At 49.4% G+C, this 22335-nt stretch overlaps 1 protein-coding gene across 2 annotated transcripts in view; it reads left to right on the forward strand.

Annotated features, from left to right (window-relative positions):
- Positions 1–4026: 4026 nt before the first annotated feature.
- Positions 4027–22335, forward strand: part of traf4a (tnf receptor-associated factor 4a) — a 38907-nt gene continuing 20598 nt past the window's right edge. Inside the window, exon 1 of one of the 2 annotated variants that reach the window (XM_006640907.3) lies at positions 4027–4692. In XM_006640907.3, the coding sequence (XP_006640970.1) occupies positions 4550–4692 (143 nt within the window). In that variant the 5' untranslated portion in view covers positions 4027–4549. Of the gene's footprint in view, positions 4693–17039; positions 17363–22335 lie in introns of those variants that run through there. The other variant, XM_015367804.2, reaches the window with a different exon arrangement.

A 22335-nucleotide genomic window follows, 5' to 3' on the forward strand; every position in this document is an offset into this window, starting at 1 on the left:
CCGATTGCAGGCGTCACAGTGTTTTGAACCAAACAAGCAGCTTTTCTGGAGAACAATGTTTTTTGTTGTCTGTAAACTATAAAATGGTGAATCACAAGGTGCTCCTGTTGTTTTTTGGAGGAAAGGGAAATTCTGCTTAAAAAAAAAATGTAATCCAGCCTGCAGACGAACGTTAATCCGTTATCATTACTTTTAAGGTGGTGTTGTGAGGAAAGATCAAATCAATTCAAGCAAGTGGCAGGTTTCTCCTTTGAAACTGTTGCTGTAGCTAAGCTACATCAGAAGCTTTTCATAGTTTGCCTTCAACTGGGATCTTATGTGCTTTTTTCCACATGCCTTAAAAAATGAGACTCAACATTGTAGGAGTATTGAAGATCGTTTGAAGGCAAGCACCCAAGCATCTGAGAAAACAGAACAAGTGCCTTTCGGAAAAATACTAAAACATTTGACCAGGTGCTCAAAAAGCTTTCAAAGTTTAGCTCAAACTGAAAACTCAAAAGAAAAATGATGGTTATTGTATTACTCTCAGTGAAGGCTGTTTAATCATTGACCTTTGCTTTAGTAGCAAATAATCCAGGGTTTCCCTTCATCCTGCAGTGAGGGAGCAAACAACTATCACAGCGGACTCCCATCACAATGCATAAAATAATTTGTACTCTTATATAGAGTTCATTCATACTCTTAGACACTGTGGGTGTCCCCTCACACTATAATGTTTAAAATCATTGTAAAAACAAATAGAACAAAACACAGCAGGAATGGTGTACCTTTTACACATTTGTCTTGATAGCTCTCGAAACATTTCTCCATTGTTGACGTCCAGGAGGATCATTGAAAAGGAGTCATGGGTAATTTGCACTGGGCACCAGATTGGCTTTGCTTGACCTCCTGCCTGATCTGAGAGGGGCTACAGTGTTGCGCTGCCTTGAATGCTCTGTGCTAGGAAAGTAAATAACTGTGCTCCTGAAAACAAAGGACCGGGCAGATGTAGGGGCCACAGCAAGAGTCAATATTGACTTTTGAACCACTTGTGTAAAGCAGGGGATGAATGCATCCAACATGACCTGGGACGTGCAGGGCTGATGGTGGTGACAGGGCTCTGGAAGGCTCTGTCTGAAACTAAATAGTCTGGCTGAGGAGTCACCTGGGTTCTTTCTGTCCCTTTCAGGCACCACTGAAACTAAGCCAGGAAGATTTTAAGAAAGAGACTTGCTACTCCTTCTCCTTGCTCTGTCTTTGTTCACTCTGTATTTCTGCTAAAGTTTGTGGTCTGTTATAGTTTATTTCTGTTATGGTTTATTTCTGTTATGGTTTATGGATAGTAGCCTGCAGGCATGTTACCCTGCCTACTGAAGCTCAGCAGGTGTGAGCCTGGTCAGTACCTGGATGGGAGACTCCTGGGAAAAACTAAAGTTGCAGCTTGGAAGAGGTGTTAGTGGGGCCAGTAGGGGGTGCTCACCCTGCAGTCTGTGTGGGTCCTCATGCCCCAGTATAGTGATGGGGACACTATACTGTAAAAAGGCACCGTCCTTCGGATGAGACGTAAAACCGAGGTCCTGACTCTCTGTGGTCATTAAAAATCCCAGGGTGTTTCTGAAAGAGTAGGGGTGTCACCGTGGCAATCCTTGCCAAATTCCCCCTGGTCTTTATCATGGCCTCCTAATAATCCCCATCTCTGAACTGGCTTCATCACTCTGCTCTCCTCCCCACTGAGAGCTGGTGTGTGGGGAGAGTACTGGGGAATCATCCAGGTGGGGCTGGAGTGTCCAGAAAAGCACCATACAAGTGTAAGGAAGTATTATTATAAGTAATAGTAGTACTAAGTACTGGCACCCATTGAAGAACATAAGGTTGACATGTTCCCTAAGGAGTGGAAGATGAGGAGAGATTTGGGATTATATTGTGATGCACAATGTTCAGACGAGAAAATTATCGCACATTATCATTCCCGGTGTTGGAGTGTCTGGGTATCCCACCTGCTGCCACTGTGTTCCTCTCATCAGGAGCTCCTCGGTGACATGGCTCTGATCTACTCTATCCTGTCCTGCTTCAGTTTTGGAATGGGGTCTAGGGGAGGCCGGGATACTTCCACACCCTTGTTTTAATCATCCTCAATCTGTTCGTCACAGTTTTAATTTAAATGAGTGAATAGAACATCACTTTTAAGTCTTAATCACTAACACTTCATAGGTGTTTTTTAGTGCTTCCCGAAATATAATATTTTTTTTCTGTTTATTTTATTATTCACGCGTTTTCCTAATGCCACATCGACTGCTCGCGATTCTGACTATGCCGTCATCAGGCAGAGCAGTGACGTATTTCCTTCTTCAAGCCTGGTGAAGGTGGCTCTAGTCTCTGGGTTTCTGCCTGGTCTTCAGCAGGTTTTCTGCAATTCAGCAGCTCGAGAGAGAAGGAGACAATCGCAGGAGCTCGGAACCGGGGATGGGGGAGTAGGAGGGGGTCGGGTATTCATTTTCTGTCAGACCCCTGCAAGCCATCATAAAACAATTTCTCATTGCGGCGTCGGAGCCGCTCAGCTTTCCGCGGTTCATAAGTCCTGTTCTTTCGGAATTAAATTACCGTTTGCGCGATCTCTGATCTCTGGAGGAAGATAATGAGGTAGTCTGCAGAAAATGACAAACAGGTTCGATTCAGGGGACGTGAGAGGAGACCGTTTATAAAACTGAAGACTGGAAGGAAGAAAAAAAAAGCTCAATATATATATATAGTGTCTCGGTAGACCTAATTAGTTAATTGCATAAAAGCGTAATTATTAGTGCCTTTAAACAATTGCGTTATTAAATACTCGTTTGTTTAATCAGCTTGGCAGCGCCGGCAGAACATGTCTTTCTGTTTGTAGCGCAGAAAAGGCTTCAGCCAGTCTCAGAAAAGCGGACACTGTTGTAACTGATCTGGATTATCTGTAACCAGAAACACTCCGGGGAGTTTCTACGGTAATTTAGAGAACCGTATTACAATGTACAGCAGTTTTAATTTATTTATTTTCAACTGTAATGCAATTTCCCTCACTTCTGGATATGTATTAATGCTATCATTATTTATATTATTGATGATAACCTATATACAAATAACGTGTTATAAAATATGTATTACTAATAAATATGACTAATATAAATAATAATAGAGAGCTGAAGCAGGGCTTTTGTCTCAAATTCTGACACAATAGTGTTAATTATGTAAACTAGACATGATCACTAAAACTTGTTTTTAACAAGTAGCCAAAAATATATTGTTCGAGATCTCTTTGTTTAAAGTGCTGCTTTCTAAGTTGGCAGCGAGCAGCACGACTGTTCTTCGTGTACTGTACACTAGGTCAGAAAGCGATGATGAAACACTGTAGCAATGGTCGGGAGGTATGCGGGGGCTCATCTGCCATCCGAGCGGCCTGCTGTCGCTCACAGCCCCCGAGTTCTGCCACAGGCGCACAGTGAGCGATCCGGTGTCCCGGGTCCTACACTGTGCCGTGATCCACACACGACAGGTAAAGGAATCGGAAACGGGCAGAATCGCACTCATCCTCGCAGTAAAAAAAAAAACCCGCTCTTGAACGCTTCTCCACACGGGGGAGACCTTTTCCCAGTAAATGACTCGGTCCTTGGGTTTTTTTTTATAGGCTTTCGATTTTTTTTTCTGCTTCTGTGCAAAATAAACCGACAAAGAGACCGATTCGTAATTCGTGTATATCAGAGCATTCGGGAGTGTGTGTTTGTGGAAGTGCAATTTGGTGGAGGGGAAAAATGTGTGCAACTTATAAAACTGTTCTGCTTTCACAGGCATGGATTTGTGCGCGCACATTTTACAATAATCAATATCCATGCATTGAGTGTACCGAATATGGAAGCAATCCACGACAGTAACGCACACGTACACACAAAGAAAGGGGAGACGCTTACGAAAGCACAAATAGAAACAGGCCGACACAAGCCGTGCTTGTGCGTGTGTCGGTGGAGCGGGGTGGGGGCGCAGATCTCGGGCGGCACTAGGACCCGGCAGCCGTGCTGCACAAAGACGAGAGCTGGGAAGCCGCGTTAAAAGAAGGGCCGGCGCTCCTCCCGCCGAGGCGGGCGAGTGGGCGGGTTTCGGTGGATGTTAAGCAGATGGGACGTGTCGAGCAGCTCAGCTCAGCTCCGGCAGGCAGTTACGGTGTGGCCGCGGAACCGAGGAGGCGGGTCGTACTCCGTGCCCTTGGCACAGTAGTTAATCCCCAGTTCGCCGGTGCCTTCACCTACTGTATCTCCGTGTGCGGCTCTGACAGGGACTCAACGCGCAGAGCCGTCTAATAAATCCCTGAGAGCGAATCGCTCCCCGAACCGGACCGGACGAGCTGCCCTTCTCGTCCCCAGAAACCCGGTGCCAGAGAGAAAAAGGACCCGTCTCCCCCCCGCCCTGTGTGGACTTCGGCTGCCAGGAGGCGCAGGGTGACGGACATCGGTACCTGTCGCCGGTTTTGTTTACGGTCATCTTGTGCCTTGGAGATCGCTGAAAAAAACTTTCGATCTCGTCCGGGTGAATCAATATTCGAGCAGCGATGCCGGGCTTCGATTACAAGTTTCTGGAGAAGCCGAAGAGGCGGTTCCAGTGCCCTCTGTGTAATAAAGCCATGCGAGAACCCGTGCAGGTATCTACCTGCGGACACCGATTCTGCGATACCTGTCTCCAGGAGTTCCTGAGGTAAGGGCGCGCGTTCTCTTTTTCTAAGCCAGGGGATGGTCTTTTGTCGATTTCAATCAGTTTAAATTACGGAGGCGAGAGATTTGATTTTAAAAAAATACTGAACCGGAGGACAAAAAAACAAAGAGCCAGTTCTGCTTTATTGTTATGTGGTAAGGTGGCGATTCTTGGACGCGGCGCTGTGTGGGTGGAAAAAAAGCGGTCTCCCGTGTTCGTCCGGGTTGTACACAAACCAATACTTGGTTTCATAAATGTACACTTTACGTGTCGGGATGTTACTCAGTCGTTTCATGTCAGGGGCGAAATGGCGAAGACCCCAAGCAATGGGGTGTATATACAGTAGCCGACTGGGCGAAACTTCCAATTTTGTAGAGAACCTTTGGAACTTCAAACAGTCAAGTCCAAAGGATCGTAACAGGGTAGCCGTGTGCGTCGGAGTTGCTTCGCTGTAAACGGAACCGTAACCCGTACAATTGCAAAAATAAAATGTGTACATATATACTTTTTCTTGTATTTTCCTTCGCGTTGCTCTAAATAAAAGAGCAGCTGACATTGTCCGCGGAGGGAGCGTCTCCTCTCGGCCGGCGAAGGCGTGGCTCTGTGAGCTCCGTGTTTACCTGCGGCAGGTAGGGCGCTGCGTCCTTTGAATTGCTACAGAAACCGAAACTCGCCGAGGCAGCCGGAGCTCCTGGCTGCGAGATCGTCCGGGTTTAGAAAGAAATGCTGTTCGCTGAATCAGCGATTCGTGCTGTTCCACCCCCTCTGGCATTCTGACCGGACTATTGCTCTAGTCGAGTGCACAGCCACGGGGAAAGCAGTAGAAAAGCCTAAAGCATCTTCTAACCTGGGGTGTGTGAAGAGCGTGTGTTAAAAAAAAAACGCGCACAGGATATCTAAAAATGGCCTGATTAAGATGAACTGAACGCGGTGTGCTAAATAGTATTGAGTGGGTTTCGCTCCCGTGCTCTGCCTTTTTTATAGCTGGAGTAGGACGATGGTAATCGCAGTGTTTGACTGCCAGCACCAGTCAATTCAATTCAAGGTGCTTTATTAGCATCTCTCTCCGGAAACTCGGAAGTCTTGTGAGGGCTTACTGGCGTCCGCCCACTCATAGCAAGCATGAAAAAAATAATTAAGCGCTGTCATTTTATGTTTTTTTTTGCTGACTGGACTATACCTGTGCGTGGTTATCCTTGTGGGGCTTCGGTGTCGAGCGCGAACGCAGCGGGGCCGGTGCTGTTCAGAGGTGACGACAGGTGACTCGTTAAACGTTATGGGGCCGTTGCCCTCTCGCTCTTCACAAATGGTCCGTTTTCGTGGGGTCGTGGTCGGCTGCGCTGGCGCTGGGGAGCCGGTTCTGCTGATTCAGGGTTGTTTTGTGTGGAGGAATATGTTTGTATAGACTCTGAAACGGGCGGTCCCACGAAGTCACTCCCGAGCTCCAGCGGGAGAGCACGGAGCCTCTGACCCACGTTGCCCGAGTCCTAACGCTGCCAGTTGGCGTGGCGCCGGTCAGAGACTGGCTGGCAGCGCGCACGGAGGAGAAACCGTCAGCATGTGAGTGCTGTCACGCTGCTCTCACCCCTGCCTTCTCCAGGGGCACCCCTGCTTTTTTTCCATGCCTGGGAATTCTGCTTTTATTCCGGCAGATGTTATCAATAGAAAGCCCCAGACATTCCAGTGCTTGTATAATCAGGGGAATGTAGCAACAGGCACCAGTCGCTGTTCTGGCGTGATACACTCTGCCCCACGTTTGGTAGTATCCCATCTGTTTGCACTGCTGTATTAAGTGCTGACACTTTTTTTTTTAATGACAACTGGTTTCAAGGCTCTTTAAATAAAATGCAAATAAGGTCTAAATCCTGTTCCTGCGTTTCATGTGTTCAAATAGCCCTATGTGCTTTGCTTTTGCTGTGACGGAGATCACATTGGCCCTGAGTGAAATCCACAAAATAGCTAAACAGTATTTGAAGTTTGGTGAAAAGACATTGGAACCTTAATGTAAATTTCCTCAGTCAGGTGGGAATTGCTAGTGAGCTGGGGTGTTCCCTTCAGCACAGTTAATAGGTTTTTGGCATTTGTTTTGTTTCTGAAAGTCCTCAGTGCTGTTTTTGTTTTTTTACTTTAGTCCGTTCTTGATGCAAAAACCTGCTTGCAGTGCTACAGCCCGTAAAATGATTATATTCACTTATTGTATAAACATCCATTTTTTTAGCCAGCACCAGCACAAAGCACATTCTCCTGCAGTTTCCCCTCATGAGGTGGTTGTCACAGTTTTACATTCGTAGCTTTACGGTACCATAAACTGGTAAGATATCAGCCAGGAATGAACTCAGAGGGAAGCCTTCTGGTAAAGAGGCAGTTCTTTTAGCAAATCCAGAAGGTGGTTAAAACCTACCAGTCCAGCAACAGTAAATTTAAAAACAAGAGTTGCACAGAGGTGGAAAAAAGCTGGCTCTGAGCACTGGGCAGTCCTGACTAATGAAGATGTGGACAACAAGGGGGAGTTTGTTTCCTGTTTTGGGGGGGCAGGGCAGAGGTGAGTGTGATTTGGGGGCCAGGAAGCAGTGTGAGAACGGCTTGTTCTTTGGAGCAATTTTGGACTCTGGTAGGCTCGTAAATTGGGGTGACGAGGCGGGGTTCCTCTGCGCAGAAGGGGTTGCATTCTTCACGGGGGCCGAAGAGACCCTAACGTCATTGTCACGGGCTTTGCCGTGGGTTTGCTGCAGCTGGGGAGGGGGCTGGGGGGAGTTTGCAGCCCAGAGGGATTAGAGAGATTGTGCCTTTATTGCAGGTCAGGGAGCAGAAGAGGCTGCTGTCAGTATTTCCCCTGCCACAGTCCCTGTCCCGGTCGCTGAAGGAGTGGAGCCCCGCAGGGCAGACGGACTGCTCTGTGCCCTTACTTGAGCCCCGATCGGCAGCCCAGGTGAAGGGCGCGGTGTGCTCCTCGTTTGCAATACACACCTCCTCGAAGGCATTGTTGCATATCCAGCACTGATGCCCGGCATGGCTGTCTAGGCATGGCTCTGTCACTTGGGCTCAGAGTAACAGACTTCCTTTCTCTAACTGCTTCTTTCAATTCGAAATAAAGCGAACGCTTTGAGTTCTCATCAGCGAAAGCTCTTCAGACGCATCCTATACCTGTCTCGGTAAAAAAAATCTTATCGGGTAATTATTCATCTAGATAGGTACTGGACATTTACTTCTTCGAAGGTTAGTTTCAGGAAAGGAGAGCCCGCTTTTAAGATCAAGGGAAAGGGTTGTTTACTGTACACGTGGAGATCTCGACCTGTGCGCTAAATGCTCAGATTTCACCAGGGGTTAAGTTAGCAACTGAAAGTGGCTTCCATCGTTGGAAAGACAGCGGAGCGAAAAGCACAACCCGATTGGCTGTCCCGGTTGTTTGTTGACATTTAGTTCCTCTTATCTGGCCCTCGGCTGGACTTATCGCTGCTAGGAATCTGCTGTCGTGTTTCTCTCCTTGCTCTGCCTCACCCCCGGCCGCGGGCGGCAGCCTGCGCCTCCGGGCAGAGAGGAGGCCGCGTGACTGGGGGTGAAATTTCACCTCCAGCCTCACTGGTGCAGACAGAACAGCTGGGGGTTCTGTCCCTCGTGCCTGTGCTGTTCCAGAGGAGAGCGGAGAGGCTCTGATTGGTGCGTGTGGCGGGTTTTAATCTGGCGTTGATATGAGCAGGATGCTGTTCACTGTATAAGGCACAGTGAGGCTTCTGCTGCAGTGCTAATGGCAACACTACCTGCTTCAGGGCTCGGAATGGCCACCCAGCCCCAGTCCTGGAGCTGTAGGACAGTGGTATGGAGCTGAATGCCCGATCATAGAGTGAGAGCAGAGATTGAAGGGATCTTCAGAGTCCCAGCTGTGCTCGGGAGTTGAATGCTCTAGTCTGAATGCAGCGGGTGGTTTATAATCGCAGCCAGCCACAGAACACGTACTCATCCCATTTGTGGAGTGCTGGGAAAAACCACGTCCAGATGCTTCAATAAATATTCCAAACGGCTATCCTATATTCAAGTGACTATTTATGTTTAAAAATGAATACTGTATTGAAATAGAACCCCCTACGAAATGCACAAAACGTCTTTTCTGTGAATAGGGACTGGTAGCTCTGGGGGGGGGGAACCCACAACCTAGGATAGCTGTGGCCTGAAAGATTAATCTATATACCGGTCCGATCTAGCTGAGTCATGCTGATGTAAACTTGCATGCAACTTTGACTTTAAAGGCACAAAACGTCTTTTCTGTGAATAGGGACTGCTTGCTCTGGGGGGAAAAAAACCCCACAACCCATGATAGCTGTGTCCTGAAAGATGAATCTATATACCGGTCCGATCTAGCTGAGTCATGCTGATGTGAACTTGCATGCAACTTTGACTTTAAAGTTGGTTGCGCCTGCTCTGCTTTCTAGCGTGAAACATCTGGGACTAATATGCCCGCAATAACATCCCGATTTAAGCGTCCTCTTTTTTTTTCCCTCTACGGCAGATGAATGATGGTAGAGCAGGGCCAGGCGTCCCGTGCAGCAGCTGCACGTGCAGGTCCCTGCGGCTCGGATGAGCACCGTTATCTTGCGTCAGGTGATCACCAGCCCGCGGTTGTTCTGCGGGGACCGGAGTGGTCCAGGGAGGGATTAAGAGACGAGGAAGAAGTGGCTGATTCTTGGAGTAGCGAGAGCAGCCAGCGATGAGTCCGGGCTTGCCGTCCCAGGGTGCGCCGAAGCAGGTGGTTGTCTGCGAGTCTCGGATCCACCCACATGTTATTGTTTAAGAATAACTGGGGGAAATAAAACAGAATTCTGAATCATCGGGCATTTGTGTAAAATGTCATCATATCTCGATCCTGCGTGACAAATCGGGGTCATGCGCCATTCCATCTCCCTTTGTCTCTGCTCCACCTTTCCTGCTCTCGGAATGCGAGGAAGGTTACGGACCGAAAGAGATCCGTTGCCCCATCTTGCTCGCCTTGGCAGTCGATTTGCCAAGAATCGAAACTTTTTGTCAATAGATCAGCTTAACAAGTTCCTTTTTTCCGATCCGTTGCCGGGTTTTGTCAAGAGCTGTTGCTCTCGCATGCGTGTCAGGTTGGGGGTATGCTGTCTCCCCAGGTTTTTATTGGCTCTTGCAATTGCTGGGAGCAAATGGGACCTCTGGATTTTTGCCGAAAAAGTCCCATATTGCTGTAGTGTTCCTTTGTTTCCGAGAGATGCAAAGCTCCGCTGATCAGGATAGGATTATGTGCCTCATTTACCATGAGTGAATTAATCATTTCCTTCATATATATATATAGAGGTGTAAAACCAAAGTCCTGTTATTATTGACTATAGAACTGCGGTTGCTGATGCATAGTTTCTGCAAGTCATTTGTGAATGAGCCAAACTGCCAACTGACTAATTATGCTGGTTATAATTAAGTGTGATACTTGGCATATAACCTTCCGTAAAAGACTCTGGAGGTGCTGGGAGGTGGCCAGGTATTGGGGTGATGCAATCAAGGCGATTTTCCATAACGAGAGACGGATCAAGGTGGGTGTTTCCATTTCATTTCCAGTGGGTGTTTCCATGACACTGGGGAGCAGGGTCATGGGTGATATTGGCTGTTCAGGGAGGGAGACTAAGGTCAGGGCTAGGTTATGTGTGAGCTGTATAAAGTAGGTAGAGTACAGTAGATTCTACAGTAACAGCCAAGTCCCAATAAAATGAATGAACTAGGGTTTCCCAGTCAGGGTCCTACACTGCAGACTGTTAGACGATCCTTCCAATCCTTTGTAGCTAAATAAGTGGAAAAGGATTAAATTGGTCTCATTAAACCTGATTTGAGGCCAGTTTACCCCTTTTCCTGGGGTCTTCAGCTGTTGTGGAGTGAAAGCCTGCTGGAGTCAGCCCCTGGGGACCTGGAGGTCCTGCGCTGAGCCTCTCGCCTCTCGCCTCTGGTCTCCAGGAGCGGAGGATGTCCTGTGGGGGAGCGATGTTTCCGTCCGTTCATTCATTGTTTTTTTTTTGTTGTCCTTTGCCCGTTGCGGAGAACCCCCAAAAGTTGAATGGGCAACCCCAGAATGCTGCTGCTTGCCTTTCCCCACTGGGTAAACCACTCTGTTCCATCCTTTCCTTTAACGGGCGCCTTGTCTGCTAACGTCTTTCGTTGTGATGCTTCAGAAGCCCGGCGTCTGTACTGGGGCTCCATTCTGCTGTTTCACCGAAATGTAGCCCCCCCACCCCACCAGCACCCCCTTCCTACCACTTCCTCCCCTCTGTCCATTATGAAGTGATTCTCCGGCCGGCACACAATGGGTTTATTGCGAAGGAAGGAAGAATTTGGGAGCAGAAAGGGAGTGATTGATGGTTGCTCCGATGGAGGAGAGATAAAGAGCTGTCGGTCTTTCACTGGCAGAGGGGATCGGGGGCAAATTGCATCTCTCTCCATTAAAGCCGAATGAATTGACTTCTGTCCTTTGTCCGGGTAATTTATTGGAGATCGCAGAGTGGAGCCACTTTGGCCTGCGAGACTGCAGAAGTGCCTCATCAGGAGATAAATGAGGCAGTCACCACAGTGCCCAGAGCCGTGCAAGAGCCAGGCTCACTTTGGCACAGCGCAGTACCTCTGAACCACTACCTCTGTTATGAAGGGTGTGAATGATCTTGTGTATCTGTTTACTTATTTATGTGCTGAGGAAGGGCATCAGAATATTCATTTGTTATCATGCCAGAAACGGACAGTAGGTTTTTTATGCTGCTGGAGCAAAAGGTTTAGTGCTTTATGCATGTGGGTTCCAAGTATATGCATTCCTTATGAAAGTAGCAGTGTTCCGCTGTGAGATAGAAATCGCCTGTTTTAGGCTGCAGTGTGAGCATCAGTACACGGTGAAACGGCCAACTGATAAAGGCACTGTCTCTCCTGTAACCTGTGGTTCATTTGCATGATGTGCTCTTTCCTTAAAAAAAGCACTTTGCCTAGCAGTCACGACACTGCTTGAAACATAGGAAATGGGAGATAAGGGGACTGGGCAAGACCCCCTCTTTTTCCCCAGATCAGTGACCCACAGGGCAGTGAACACCCCACAGTGGAGCTTCTTGGTATATAAACCCCACAAGCCTAAGGGTGGGGCGGGCTGATGGACCATTTTCAGTGCTCTGTAAAGTTACAAGCAGCCGTGAGCTTGGTCTGGATGGGAGACCTACTGGGAAAAACTAAGGCTGCAGCTGGAAGAGGTGTTAGTGGGGCCAGTAGGGGACGCTCACCCTGCGGTCCATGTGGGTCCCAATGCCCCAGTATAGTGACGGGGACACTCTATTGTAAAAAGGCACCATCTTTCGGATGAGACGTAAAACTCTCTATGGTCAAAAAGAGTAGGGGTGTTACCCTGGTGTCCTGGCCATATTTCCCTCTGGCCTTTACCCATCACGGCCTCCTAATAACCCCCATCTCTGAACTGACTTCATCCCTCTGCTCTCCTCCCCACTGAGAGCTGGTGTGTGGGGAGAGGACTGGTGCATCATCCAGGTGGGGCTGCACACTGGTGGTGGTGGAGGGGATCCCCATTACCTGTAAAGCGCTTTGAGTGGAGTGTCCAGAAAAGCGCTGTATAAGTGTAAGGAAGTTTTCATTATTATTATTACGGGTGTTTAACCGGAATGCTGTAATCCTGTTGCAGGAAAGCACATGGACAGCCAGCAGCCAGCTCAGGGATCCCAGCAGCTGAATGACTGTTTTCAACACAGAATGCGAAATGCTTGTGATGAAAATCCAATGCTCTCGCCTGCTGCAGGGCTGACATGTGCTCTGCATATCTGTAATCCATACACAAGCCATATTGTTCCTTCCCACCCTCCCTGGTCTTCTGGACCGGCCCTCCTGGTCTTTGGGTCTTAGCTCTTCAATGGGAATTATTGCTACGCGTTTCTTTCTTTGAAAGAACGCACTCTGGCCCGCGCCAGCTTGCTGTCTGACTCATGGAACCCGTCTCGTGCTCGGGAGAAGAGAAGAGCAGAATTTGAAAAATGGGGCTTGGTGGGGAACTGAACAGATTTTCAAAAACAGGTTACTGCAGCCGGTCGAGTTGCCTTCTCCCCTCCTGCCTCCTACCTGCGCGTTTGCATCTCCTTGCAGCAGGAAATGGCTTTGCATTCTGTTTCTTTTTCTCTTGTTAGAAAAGGAAATGACTTAATTGTTCCAAAACCAAAGGGGCCACAAAACGGCAGTGGGACAAAAGCTGCCCATTTGATGTCTCTGCTTGGTTCCAGAAGGTTCTTTTGTCATGCTGTAACACACGGTAATTAGGGGATACAGGTGAGATAATTCTGGTCTTTGACATGGAGAGAAAACAAGAAATCCAGGAATTGCACAAAGGCTGGGAATTGCCCTTAGGTATGCATTTGACCTGTGGAAGCAACATCAGAGTTCACTGGAAAGTTCATATTCTTGGAGAACAGGGTGAAAGGGAGTTTATATTGTGCAGGAGAGGGATCCACCAGCAGATACTGATGTACTCTGAGAATTATTCATGACGGGGTGCTTTTATTTATCCGTGGCGGTTATGTTAATCAGTTTGCCTGAGTAATTAGTAGGTACGACGGATGAGCAGAAAAATCAGGACAAATTCCAGAATTAATAAGTCTGCAATTATCTTTTCGGCTGTAATTAAAGGCAACGGCGAGTTACTTTTGTAAAAAGTGTGGCTTTCGAGCGCGATGCAGGTTCTGAAGAAGCGAATCTGCTGTCCCCTCCACAGAGACAGCAGCGCTTTTATACTGAAGTCTGGCAGCTGCTCTCCGGGTGACATCATTGTTGTCGTTTTGCAGCAGCCCAGGAAGGCGGGGGAGGAGGAGTGGGGTCTGTGGAAATCCAGCTGTGCCGGTGACATCATGTTATAGTGTCCCCTCGCTCCACGCACCTGCACGCTTAGTGTAGCGGCAAGCTGTGGGAAAGAGGGCAAACTGCCTGCCTACCTCCAGAACTGTGCTGTTTGTTTGCTTTGTCTGATCTCAGCTTAGCTTGTCTGTCCTGACATGTCTACACTAAAGGTCTCTTAGTTGGATTCACAAAGCCCTCAACTTTCAGAATCTTTTTAGCTCCCGTGCTATTTGCACGTAGGATAACAGATTGAAAAAGTGGAGTCAGACTCTCTGGACCTTTGTTTGCCAAAGTTTGTTTTTAGGAGCTACACTATGATAAGTTTTAAAGTGCTACTCACTCTGGCTGGGCACAGACGGCCTCGGGGTGGGTGCTCTCATTGAAACGGCTGGTTTTTGTGTAAATGTTTGTAACTGTTTTTGGGTTAGGTGCTGGGACAAGTCCTCACACGCCTGTTGGGTCGAGGGCTGAAGAGGTTTTATAGATGGCGAGGAGAGCGGTCCATACAGACTGAACTTGCACCCCACAGTGCAGAAACAAAAGGAACTATTCCAGCTATGCACTGAAGTACCGTCAACTCGTAGGATGCAAGGGGGGGCCAGTCAGATTGCTGACTGCTTCCAAAATCTGTCTGTCAACCAGAGCGTTTATACGGGACATGTATACACTGCATTTCCAAGCTCCTTCATGCCTATTGCTAGAGCATCTGAGACAATGTGCTGATTGAAGAAATGAGCACTGTTGACACACTGCTTTGTCCTGGAAAGAAAGGCGCTGTCCCTCTCGCTGCTCTTGGAGGTCTGGCGTGTGCTCTGTAGGGGTCATTATCAGGACTTTTTTTGTCTGCTCAGTCTTCCATCGCTAATCCTCTGCCCTGTTGATTGACTTTGCTCCGATCGGTCTGGGTTGCACCCCGGCTGCTTGCATGGCAGCCCTGTCCTTCCAATCGCGGGTACTTCCACGTGGAGATCTTCCTCCTGCCCCTCCTGTGAGCCTCTCCCTCGCGCCTGCAGGCAATCGGCGCTTCTGGGCACGGCACTGGACAGCTGTGGAGAGGAAAATCTGGCACATCTTCAAGGGGAAGATGGGCGTGTCCTTGTTGATGGAGGGAGGGGGGGAGAGAGGAGAGGAGGGGGTCTGAAGTCCTGAAAAGACCTCCCGTCGCAAAGCTGACACCCAGGCATCTGAGGAATCTGTGTCTGGGGGTCTCAATAGAGAGCAGCTGCCTGGGTAGAGGGGAAAGGGGATGGGGGGGAGTTTTCCGGCCAGCAAAAGGCACCTGTTCAAGTGAAAGACCCTCTTTCTAGGAGGAACAGGTGTTGGAGCAGTGTGAAGAACAGTTAAACCCCTAAGAGAGGCAAATGTGCTTGCCCCAGTATTATTTAAAAAAAAAACAGCACAAGGCCTATTGATTCTGGGGAGAAGTCTCGGCGTTTCACTTCCTTCCTCTCCAGGTCCTCCTGCCCATGTCTTTAAAACCCATCCCGTGTGTCTCCGAGGGCTTCTCTACTGAGCGTTCCCCATGCTTCAATCTGCATTCCCTCTGCACCTCCAACATCAATACGTCTTCCCAGCCAACATTTAAGTGCATCACAGTAACGGATGGATCTGAAGTCGTCGTTCTCAGTTCTCAGAACTGTTGGAAATCTCAGCGAAGACAGACTGCAGATTAGTAAATGTGACTTACTCAGACACATGGCCCAATGCATAATTCATTGTTGTGCAGGGGAAAGGGTTTTGTCTGACAGAGTTTGCATGCAGGCAGCTCTCGATGTTGCTGTGCACTCTTTAAAGGCAGGCTTAATGAGAAAGCTCCATACTGAAGAGAGTTTTGCATCCCTAAATTTTGTTATTATTAAATAATACTTTTTTTTTTGGCTTGTCGTTTTACAGAAGAACTGGGGCCGGTGCCTCTTGCGTGGCCACATTTCAACGTTTGGCCTGTTGAACTTGTAATCTGTACTGCACCCTGAGCAATATGGGACTCCCAGTTTGGCCAGTCAGAAAGACGAATGGTGTGAAAAGTAAGGACGTTATAAGCAGGGCTGGAGAAGGGAGAGGTTCCATCCCAGAGACCCTCCCAGTGCAGACCATGGGCGAAGCTGGTTGGCAGCCATTCTAAAAGGTAGGGACACCATGTCAGGACAGGGAATTGTCGAGTCTGGCTGGATTGCAAGGTGTGGATAGCTCTCTCTCTCACCCAGGGCTCAGTCCCTGGGCTGAGACGCACAAGGCGGTGGCTGTTATCTGTTACACCAGGTGGAATTGTCATGCCCACCTGCAGAGTCAATTGCTCCAGTGTAGGGCCTGTGAAAGGACATGCCATGCACTGCTACTACAGATGTAGGGCCTGATGCAGACGCTCATTCTTCAGGCTGAAAATTCATTATCTCACCAGTCAGTTCTGATGCAATGGATTGGGGGTAGATGGAAAGGTGGCAATTAATTGGTGTGGCACATGGGTTCTGGATTGGGACACGACCCATTGTTCCCAAAGTGCTCCAGTAAAATAACCCAAGTGGTGGCAAATGAAAGTTGCTTTGGGTCAAACCTTCAGCCAGATCAATGTAGTGGAAAGCACTGTGTTTTCCAATTGCCCATGCTCCCCTTGTTTCAACAATCCAAAGGCTGTTGAACTCTGACCTCGGGCGGGGTGCGTGGCTTTGAAACGCAAATGAGATACCTGAAGGCACATCTGAAGACTGTGACCCTTCTGGCAGTGCTGGAAGGACAGGATCTGAGCTGCTTGTTGGCAGTAAACGGGCGTCACGTGTCCTTCCACTGAAAACAAAGCAAGATAAACAGCGCAGTTTCGCCTTGCTGTTCTTATCACTGTTCCTTCTCGATATCAGATTTCATCAGAAAAGACGAAGAGGGAGCACGTTCTCGGAATGGAAATGAACACTGTTTATCAGCACTTTCCTCTGCATGGGCTACAGGCTCACCTTGGGGCTGGCCTGCTGCTGAGCACGCCTGAGACTGAGCTCTGAAACCGTTAGCTCTGTCTCCTGAAGCACGAGCCCTCCTCCGTTCCAGGGGGGGAACGGCAGCCGGTCTCTGTGCTGGAGTGTTGCTTTTCTCCCGCCTCTGCATCTGATACAAGGGGTGGGCTGACTCCTGCTTTTCGTTCTGTGCCCAGGTGTGCATCTTTACAGACGCTCCCTTAGTATTTCTGCACCCCCCCACCCCCCCACCCCTGTGCCTGTGCGCAACAGGCTGGGGTCCCACCCTTCTTACTCACAGCTCACCTCTCTTCCCTGCCCAGCCCAAACATCTCCGCCCATTCCCCTCCCTGGAGTGAAAGTCCATTATCTCCGGAACTGTCAGATCAGCCACAGTGCAGTGTCTGCTCTGCTCCGCGGGATCTGTTAATGCAAACAGGGAAGCCCTACAGTCTGCAGTTTCCTCTTTCTCTTGCACCCTGGGAGAGCTCGATACAAATACCCTGTGGGCGAACGCTCTTGCCGAACAGCAGGGAAGAACAGATTGTAGTTTGTTCGTAGTGGGAGAGAGACAGAGGGATTCTTTAAAAAAAAAAAGGCACATACAGTATGAAAGCACGAGATGCCTTTTTTAAGCATTTTTCCCTCCGTCTTTGAAGGTACGTGAGTCATCCTGGACCAGGGGCCCTGCCTGACGCAGGCCTGCGTGGTTGTGTGCGCCGTGACGGATGACTCATGGCTGGGACAGTCACGCCGGCGGCGTGGAGCTGCCTGGTGCCGTTCAGAGCCGGGAACAAAGCCCTCCTCGGGGGGATCCAGGTTTCCTCTCCTCCTCGTCTCTCCCGGGCAGAACTGTTCCCCGAAAGGTGGGCGCATTCGAGTATAAGCAGGGAGGAGGTGATCGGCTCGGGACCCCTCGGAAATGTCAACGTCCTCTGTTCTTCCCGCCCTTGCTCACCCCCCCCGGGAGACTGGGAGATTTAATGACGCAGCGCGGGTGAGGACTCACCTCTTCGGCCCTGCGGTTTCCCCCCCGAGCTGTGCAGTGTGCAGATGATGTGAGCGATCATCATCTGCACACTGCACAGCAGGAAGGCCCTTTTTTTAGGCAGAGGGGTGCAGGCGGAAGGCGAGGGGACGTTTGGGTGGGTCTCCAGATGTTTGCCAAAGCTCCGTCTTTTCAAGGGCTTCCGAAACTGTGCTTTGTGAAAAACCCTGTTGAGCCGGTGGAATTAGGACAGCGGGGTTCAGCTTTTCCATCGGGTCCCAGGGGCAGCGTGCTAGAAACCATCCCAGGCACGCAGAGCCGTGTTGCACACCTGATGCCGAACGGCTTCAGACGGAGGCTGAATTACCAGTGTGTGCAGGATGTTGTACATGGCATTGCCACTGGTGTTGTCTGATGGCTCTTATTTTTCCCAGCCTTGCTGAGAAAGCCATCAAAAGTTTCTGCTACTGCGAAAAGGGTTTTTTTTTCCCCCAAGGGTTTGAGTCATTGAGAAAAATGTAACGTCCTGCGTAATTATACAGCAAAGTAGGTCATTACATAACGCCATGTCTAATTCATGCTGTTCTTTTCACTGATTTTGATCATTTCAGTGTTCTCACCGGAAGCTGTGGCTTTTTGAATTTGTTAAAAGCTGACTGGGCTTTGTCACAGAGATCCGCGAAAGCTTGTTCGGTGTTGTCATGGTTTTTTTTTTTACAGTATCGTGTGTCTGCAGCAGGGTGGCACGTCATTCCCAATTCCGAGATTACGGCTTCAAAATCTGGTTCTGTCTGGGGGGGAGTTTGCATGTTCTCCCCAGGTTGGATGGGGTTCCTTGCCACGCCGTCCGTAGGGCTGTGCTTTGCGTGGGCTGTCATTCCTGCTGAGGCCCTCTCGGTTTACCAGGTCTCTCCAGTTACACCTTGCCAGGTGTTGAAACAGCTTGTCTATACGGGCAAGCCTCACTGATAAGAAGGAGCAGGATTGACCAGGAGCAGGATATGTAGCTGCAACCCAATCAATTGGCACAGGAAGCTGTCACCAGTATCCTATCAATCTGTCCTCAGTGTCGCAGCTCTAAAAAAAAATCCAGCCTTTTGTCTCCTACGCTGGTTGTAATTGTTGTTGCTTTCCACTGGATTAATGGTGTTGAAAGCAACTTCCTTTCTGTGGCGTGTGTAGGCCTAAAACGTCACTGAATCATGGGATACCAGTTAGAACTCCCAGCCCATTGGGTGTCTTCACAGGGGGGAGGGGGGGGTTGTCATGTGTGATGTCGCTAACAGCTCTGGGCTCCGTTCGTCTGCCGAACTGGTGACAAATAGCGCACAGTGCCTTTGAGATGGAGCCGCCAACGAGAAACGGGAGAGGGGCTTGAACTGTTTTAGGAAAGAGCAGGGATCCGAAACGGCAAAGGCGAATTGCACAGGGGCAGGACCAGGAAACTAAGGGGGGTGTCTGTCTGGTCCCAAGATTTCTGTCTCTTTTCCAGCTGGTCTGGGGTTTCCACTCTCAGCATGTGTGTTGGGGCTGCTGTGTGACACTCGGAGCTCTGGTGGACAGCAGGCAGGCAGACAGAGACAGGCCCTACAGAGCAGCCTGTGTCCAGTTATCCCGGAGAGCTCCTCTTTTAATTAGGTTCTAGAGAGTGGTGAGAGCTCTGCCGCTCGGGGGTTGGAATATTTTATGACCCTGTGCGCAGAAGAGGACTACCCCTTAGCGTCTGGGGGAGACGACAAACTGAAGCTTCATATTTTACTTAATGGCATTCTAGCCACCAGCAGATTGAGACAAGCTGGAAGAGACGGCCTCACCTGAATACTGTGGCGGCGTTCCTGCACGCCGTCGTGACCTGCTTTGACCCTTCAGAAGACCCACTGGGCCTGATCCTGTCCATACACCTCTTTAATAAATGGTTCTTCAGTCTTGCTTCAAGAGGGTGGCATCACCATGCAGCTGCAGTTAAACAGTCTTCTCCGCATACCTGTCAAAATCATTAAACCCCTATAACATAAGCTTTTCGTTGTGCTTACAAAATCACAGAACCTCTTCGCTCTCTGACTCCACACCCTACGCCTGGCGTGATGCTGGGTTAGACTCCTGGCAACTGGCGTCAGGAGAGGAGCTGTGTGTTGTGGCTTGGGAATGCGTTATGAGGTAGTATTCTTGTTGTCTGCCAGTATTTGATATGATGACATCAAGCATTTCTCCAGAAAATGATCCCCGAACTTCGCCGCAACGTACAGAGAGAACCACCAGGGACGCTGAAGTCCAGTTGGCTTGAGCAGCAATGCGTTCTGACATGGGGAGTGATTTAGTGAGCAAGGTGTCTATGTTCACCTTTCTGGCTGGAGGTACGAAGGAGACAGAAGGGAGTTTCCTCTCATCCTTTGTACCCGTTTAGTCCACCTCCCCCAAGCAGTGCTGTGCTGCATTCGTAGATCTTGGAGTTCTTGTGCTGTCAGTACGACGCTTAAAAATGACCACAGCGGAGTCAAGAGAGTACAGAGCAGGTCAGAGAGACCCGAGAGCAGTCGCTGCCTAGGGTTTCAGTACTCTGAGCTCTCGGCCTGCTTTACTAGTGCTGTTCGCTAATGCCCTTTGTGCTGAGGACAGACTGCAGGGCTCAGTGCCTGTGTTGTGTGCTCGCTGGTACCGGACCGGAGCTGTGCGCCCGGGGACTCCACCGGGGCGAAGTCGGCAGATGGCGACGAGGGGCAGGGTTGCCTGTAATAAGTGATTCGGCGCAGGGATTATCAGGCTTGCCCACCTGCTGCCTCCGCGGCAGATAAGCCGCACGGAGTTGGCGAAGAGCTCCACGCCTGGCCCAGTCTTTGGGCGCCCGCCCTGTGGATTAGCTGCAAGGGCACCGTGCGGCGGCGGGGGGGCTCAATCTTGTTAGATGGGGGGTCACTGTCTCTAGAAAAGGCAGAAACCTAACACCTCTTATTGTTGAGCTCCGAAGGTGGGGGTGTGTGTGTCTGTGTTATTTGTGAAAGATATGAAATGCCATGGGTGCTCCTAAACCTCCTCTGATCCCATTGATGATCGTGCTGGGATTTGCTCACCCTGAGAGCCTGTAAGCTCCTCTGCTGGGCGGATGGGAGAGAGCTCCCCTGTTTAGCTGGGTTCGGGCATTAGGGTTGGGAGGGGAAAGGGAGAGGTTGACCCTTTTCGAAGGGGAAATATTACAGCCCTGAGAAGAAACTATTCCTTTTTTTTCTCCCCATAAAGTTGCTCTTCGGGGCAAAATGTGAGTCTTTTTTTTTTTTCTCTCGGTCTCGGCGAACAGGAAATAATGAAATCTGCCACGAGTCTGCTGGAGCAACCAAAAGAGTAAGCGAGTGTAAAATGTGCTCAGCGTGGCGTCTGCAGGAGGGGCGTGCGCTGGGCTGTGGCTCGGGGGGGAAACGTGCTCCCAGCGAGTGGGAGGTATTGAGAGATGAGCCTGAACTCGACAGGTCAGTGACAGACCGAGTGCCGGGCTTAATCGCCTCACCGGTAATCCTGCGGTTCTCTTAAGCGCCGAGTGCGTTGATGAGCTTGCTTTTATGACCTCGTCCCTGCTGGGGAGGGTGGCACGAGGCTGTCGGTCTCAGAGAGAAGGGTTTGGAGAGCAGCCTGTGCTCCTCTGCACTGCTGGAGGGCAACAGGAAAGCACGAAGCTGAGTACGTATTGCGTGTTCCTGGAGGTTTGCGGGCCTGTGTTGGGCTGAGGTTATTTTTAGTGAGTTTTCTGTTTGAGACACGTTATCAACACTCCAGTGCAGTGACCAGAGACCCTGCTGTAGGAGGTGCTGTGTTTGGATGAGTCCTTCAACAGAGGTCTTGACTGCTTGGCTATTAAAAATCCCATGGCACTGTTGGTAAGAGTAGGAGTGTTATCCTCAGTCTTGGCTGAATTCTGCTCAGGCCCTGTACAATCTGACCTCGCTCCTCCTCTGGTCTGCTCTGGATGAAGCGGATCCTCGGGGGTCCTGCAGCCTGAAAAGTGGCACACAGATGCAAGGAAATGTTTTGGTTTCCCAATGCCCTTGTTAACACTATCCTGTCCCACTCCTGCCTGCTCAACGAAATCACAGAAGGAAGTTTGCTGCTTCAAACAAAGGTCTGATCAGTCCTGTGCCCATTACTGCTGCTGCTGTGTACAGTGAGTAGATTAACTTCCTGTGATTGTTAATCACTGGTTAGGAATCTCAATACTACCCAGTATTATTGATCAGATGTGTTGGCCTTTTATTGCAAGCAAATATATTTGTGCCTGTTCAGACAGCTGAAGTGCGTCAGTGTCCCAGTCTGAGTGAAGCACCTTCCCCAGGGGTATAACCGCAGTGACCATCCAGGGATTTGAACGCACAACCTCTCTGGCTCTGATCACTACTCCACACTTCCCTTGTTACTGTAGGATTTGTCTTATGCAAGGTGGCTATAACGCATCCAGAAAATCAATCCGATTGCAATGGTAGAGTAATTACAGTTCTGACTTCGGAAAAGTTTGGATCCTGTCAGGAAATGGGCCCACATGAGGAGAGCAAAGCAACTTTTCTGAACCAAAGGGAAGCTTGCAAATAAAATCCATTTATTTTTTGCAATCAGGGCAGCAGTGATCTGTGCCATCTCTTCAGAACCAAGGTACTGCCTAAGCAGTTTCTTTCTTTATCGTTCACCAAAAGCACAAGCAAGAATCACAAGGAAAGCAAAAATATGAGAAAAGCTTGTTTCCTCTCTCTAGACAGAAATATAGAATCTGTGCATTCATTACTGCTTTTTTTCCCCCATTATTGTTTCCCCTTTGTAAAGGAATGACTGCTGAGTTCAAGACATCAGAGGAGCAATGACTCTGTTGTAGAT

The sequence above is a fragment of the Lepisosteus oculatus genome, chromosome 26 (genome assembly GCF_040954835.1).
Source record: "Lepisosteus oculatus isolate fLepOcu1 chromosome 26, fLepOcu1.hap2, whole genome shotgun sequence".
Classification (NCBI taxonomy): Eukaryota; Metazoa; Chordata; class Actinopteri; order Semionotiformes; family Lepisosteidae; genus Lepisosteus; species Lepisosteus oculatus.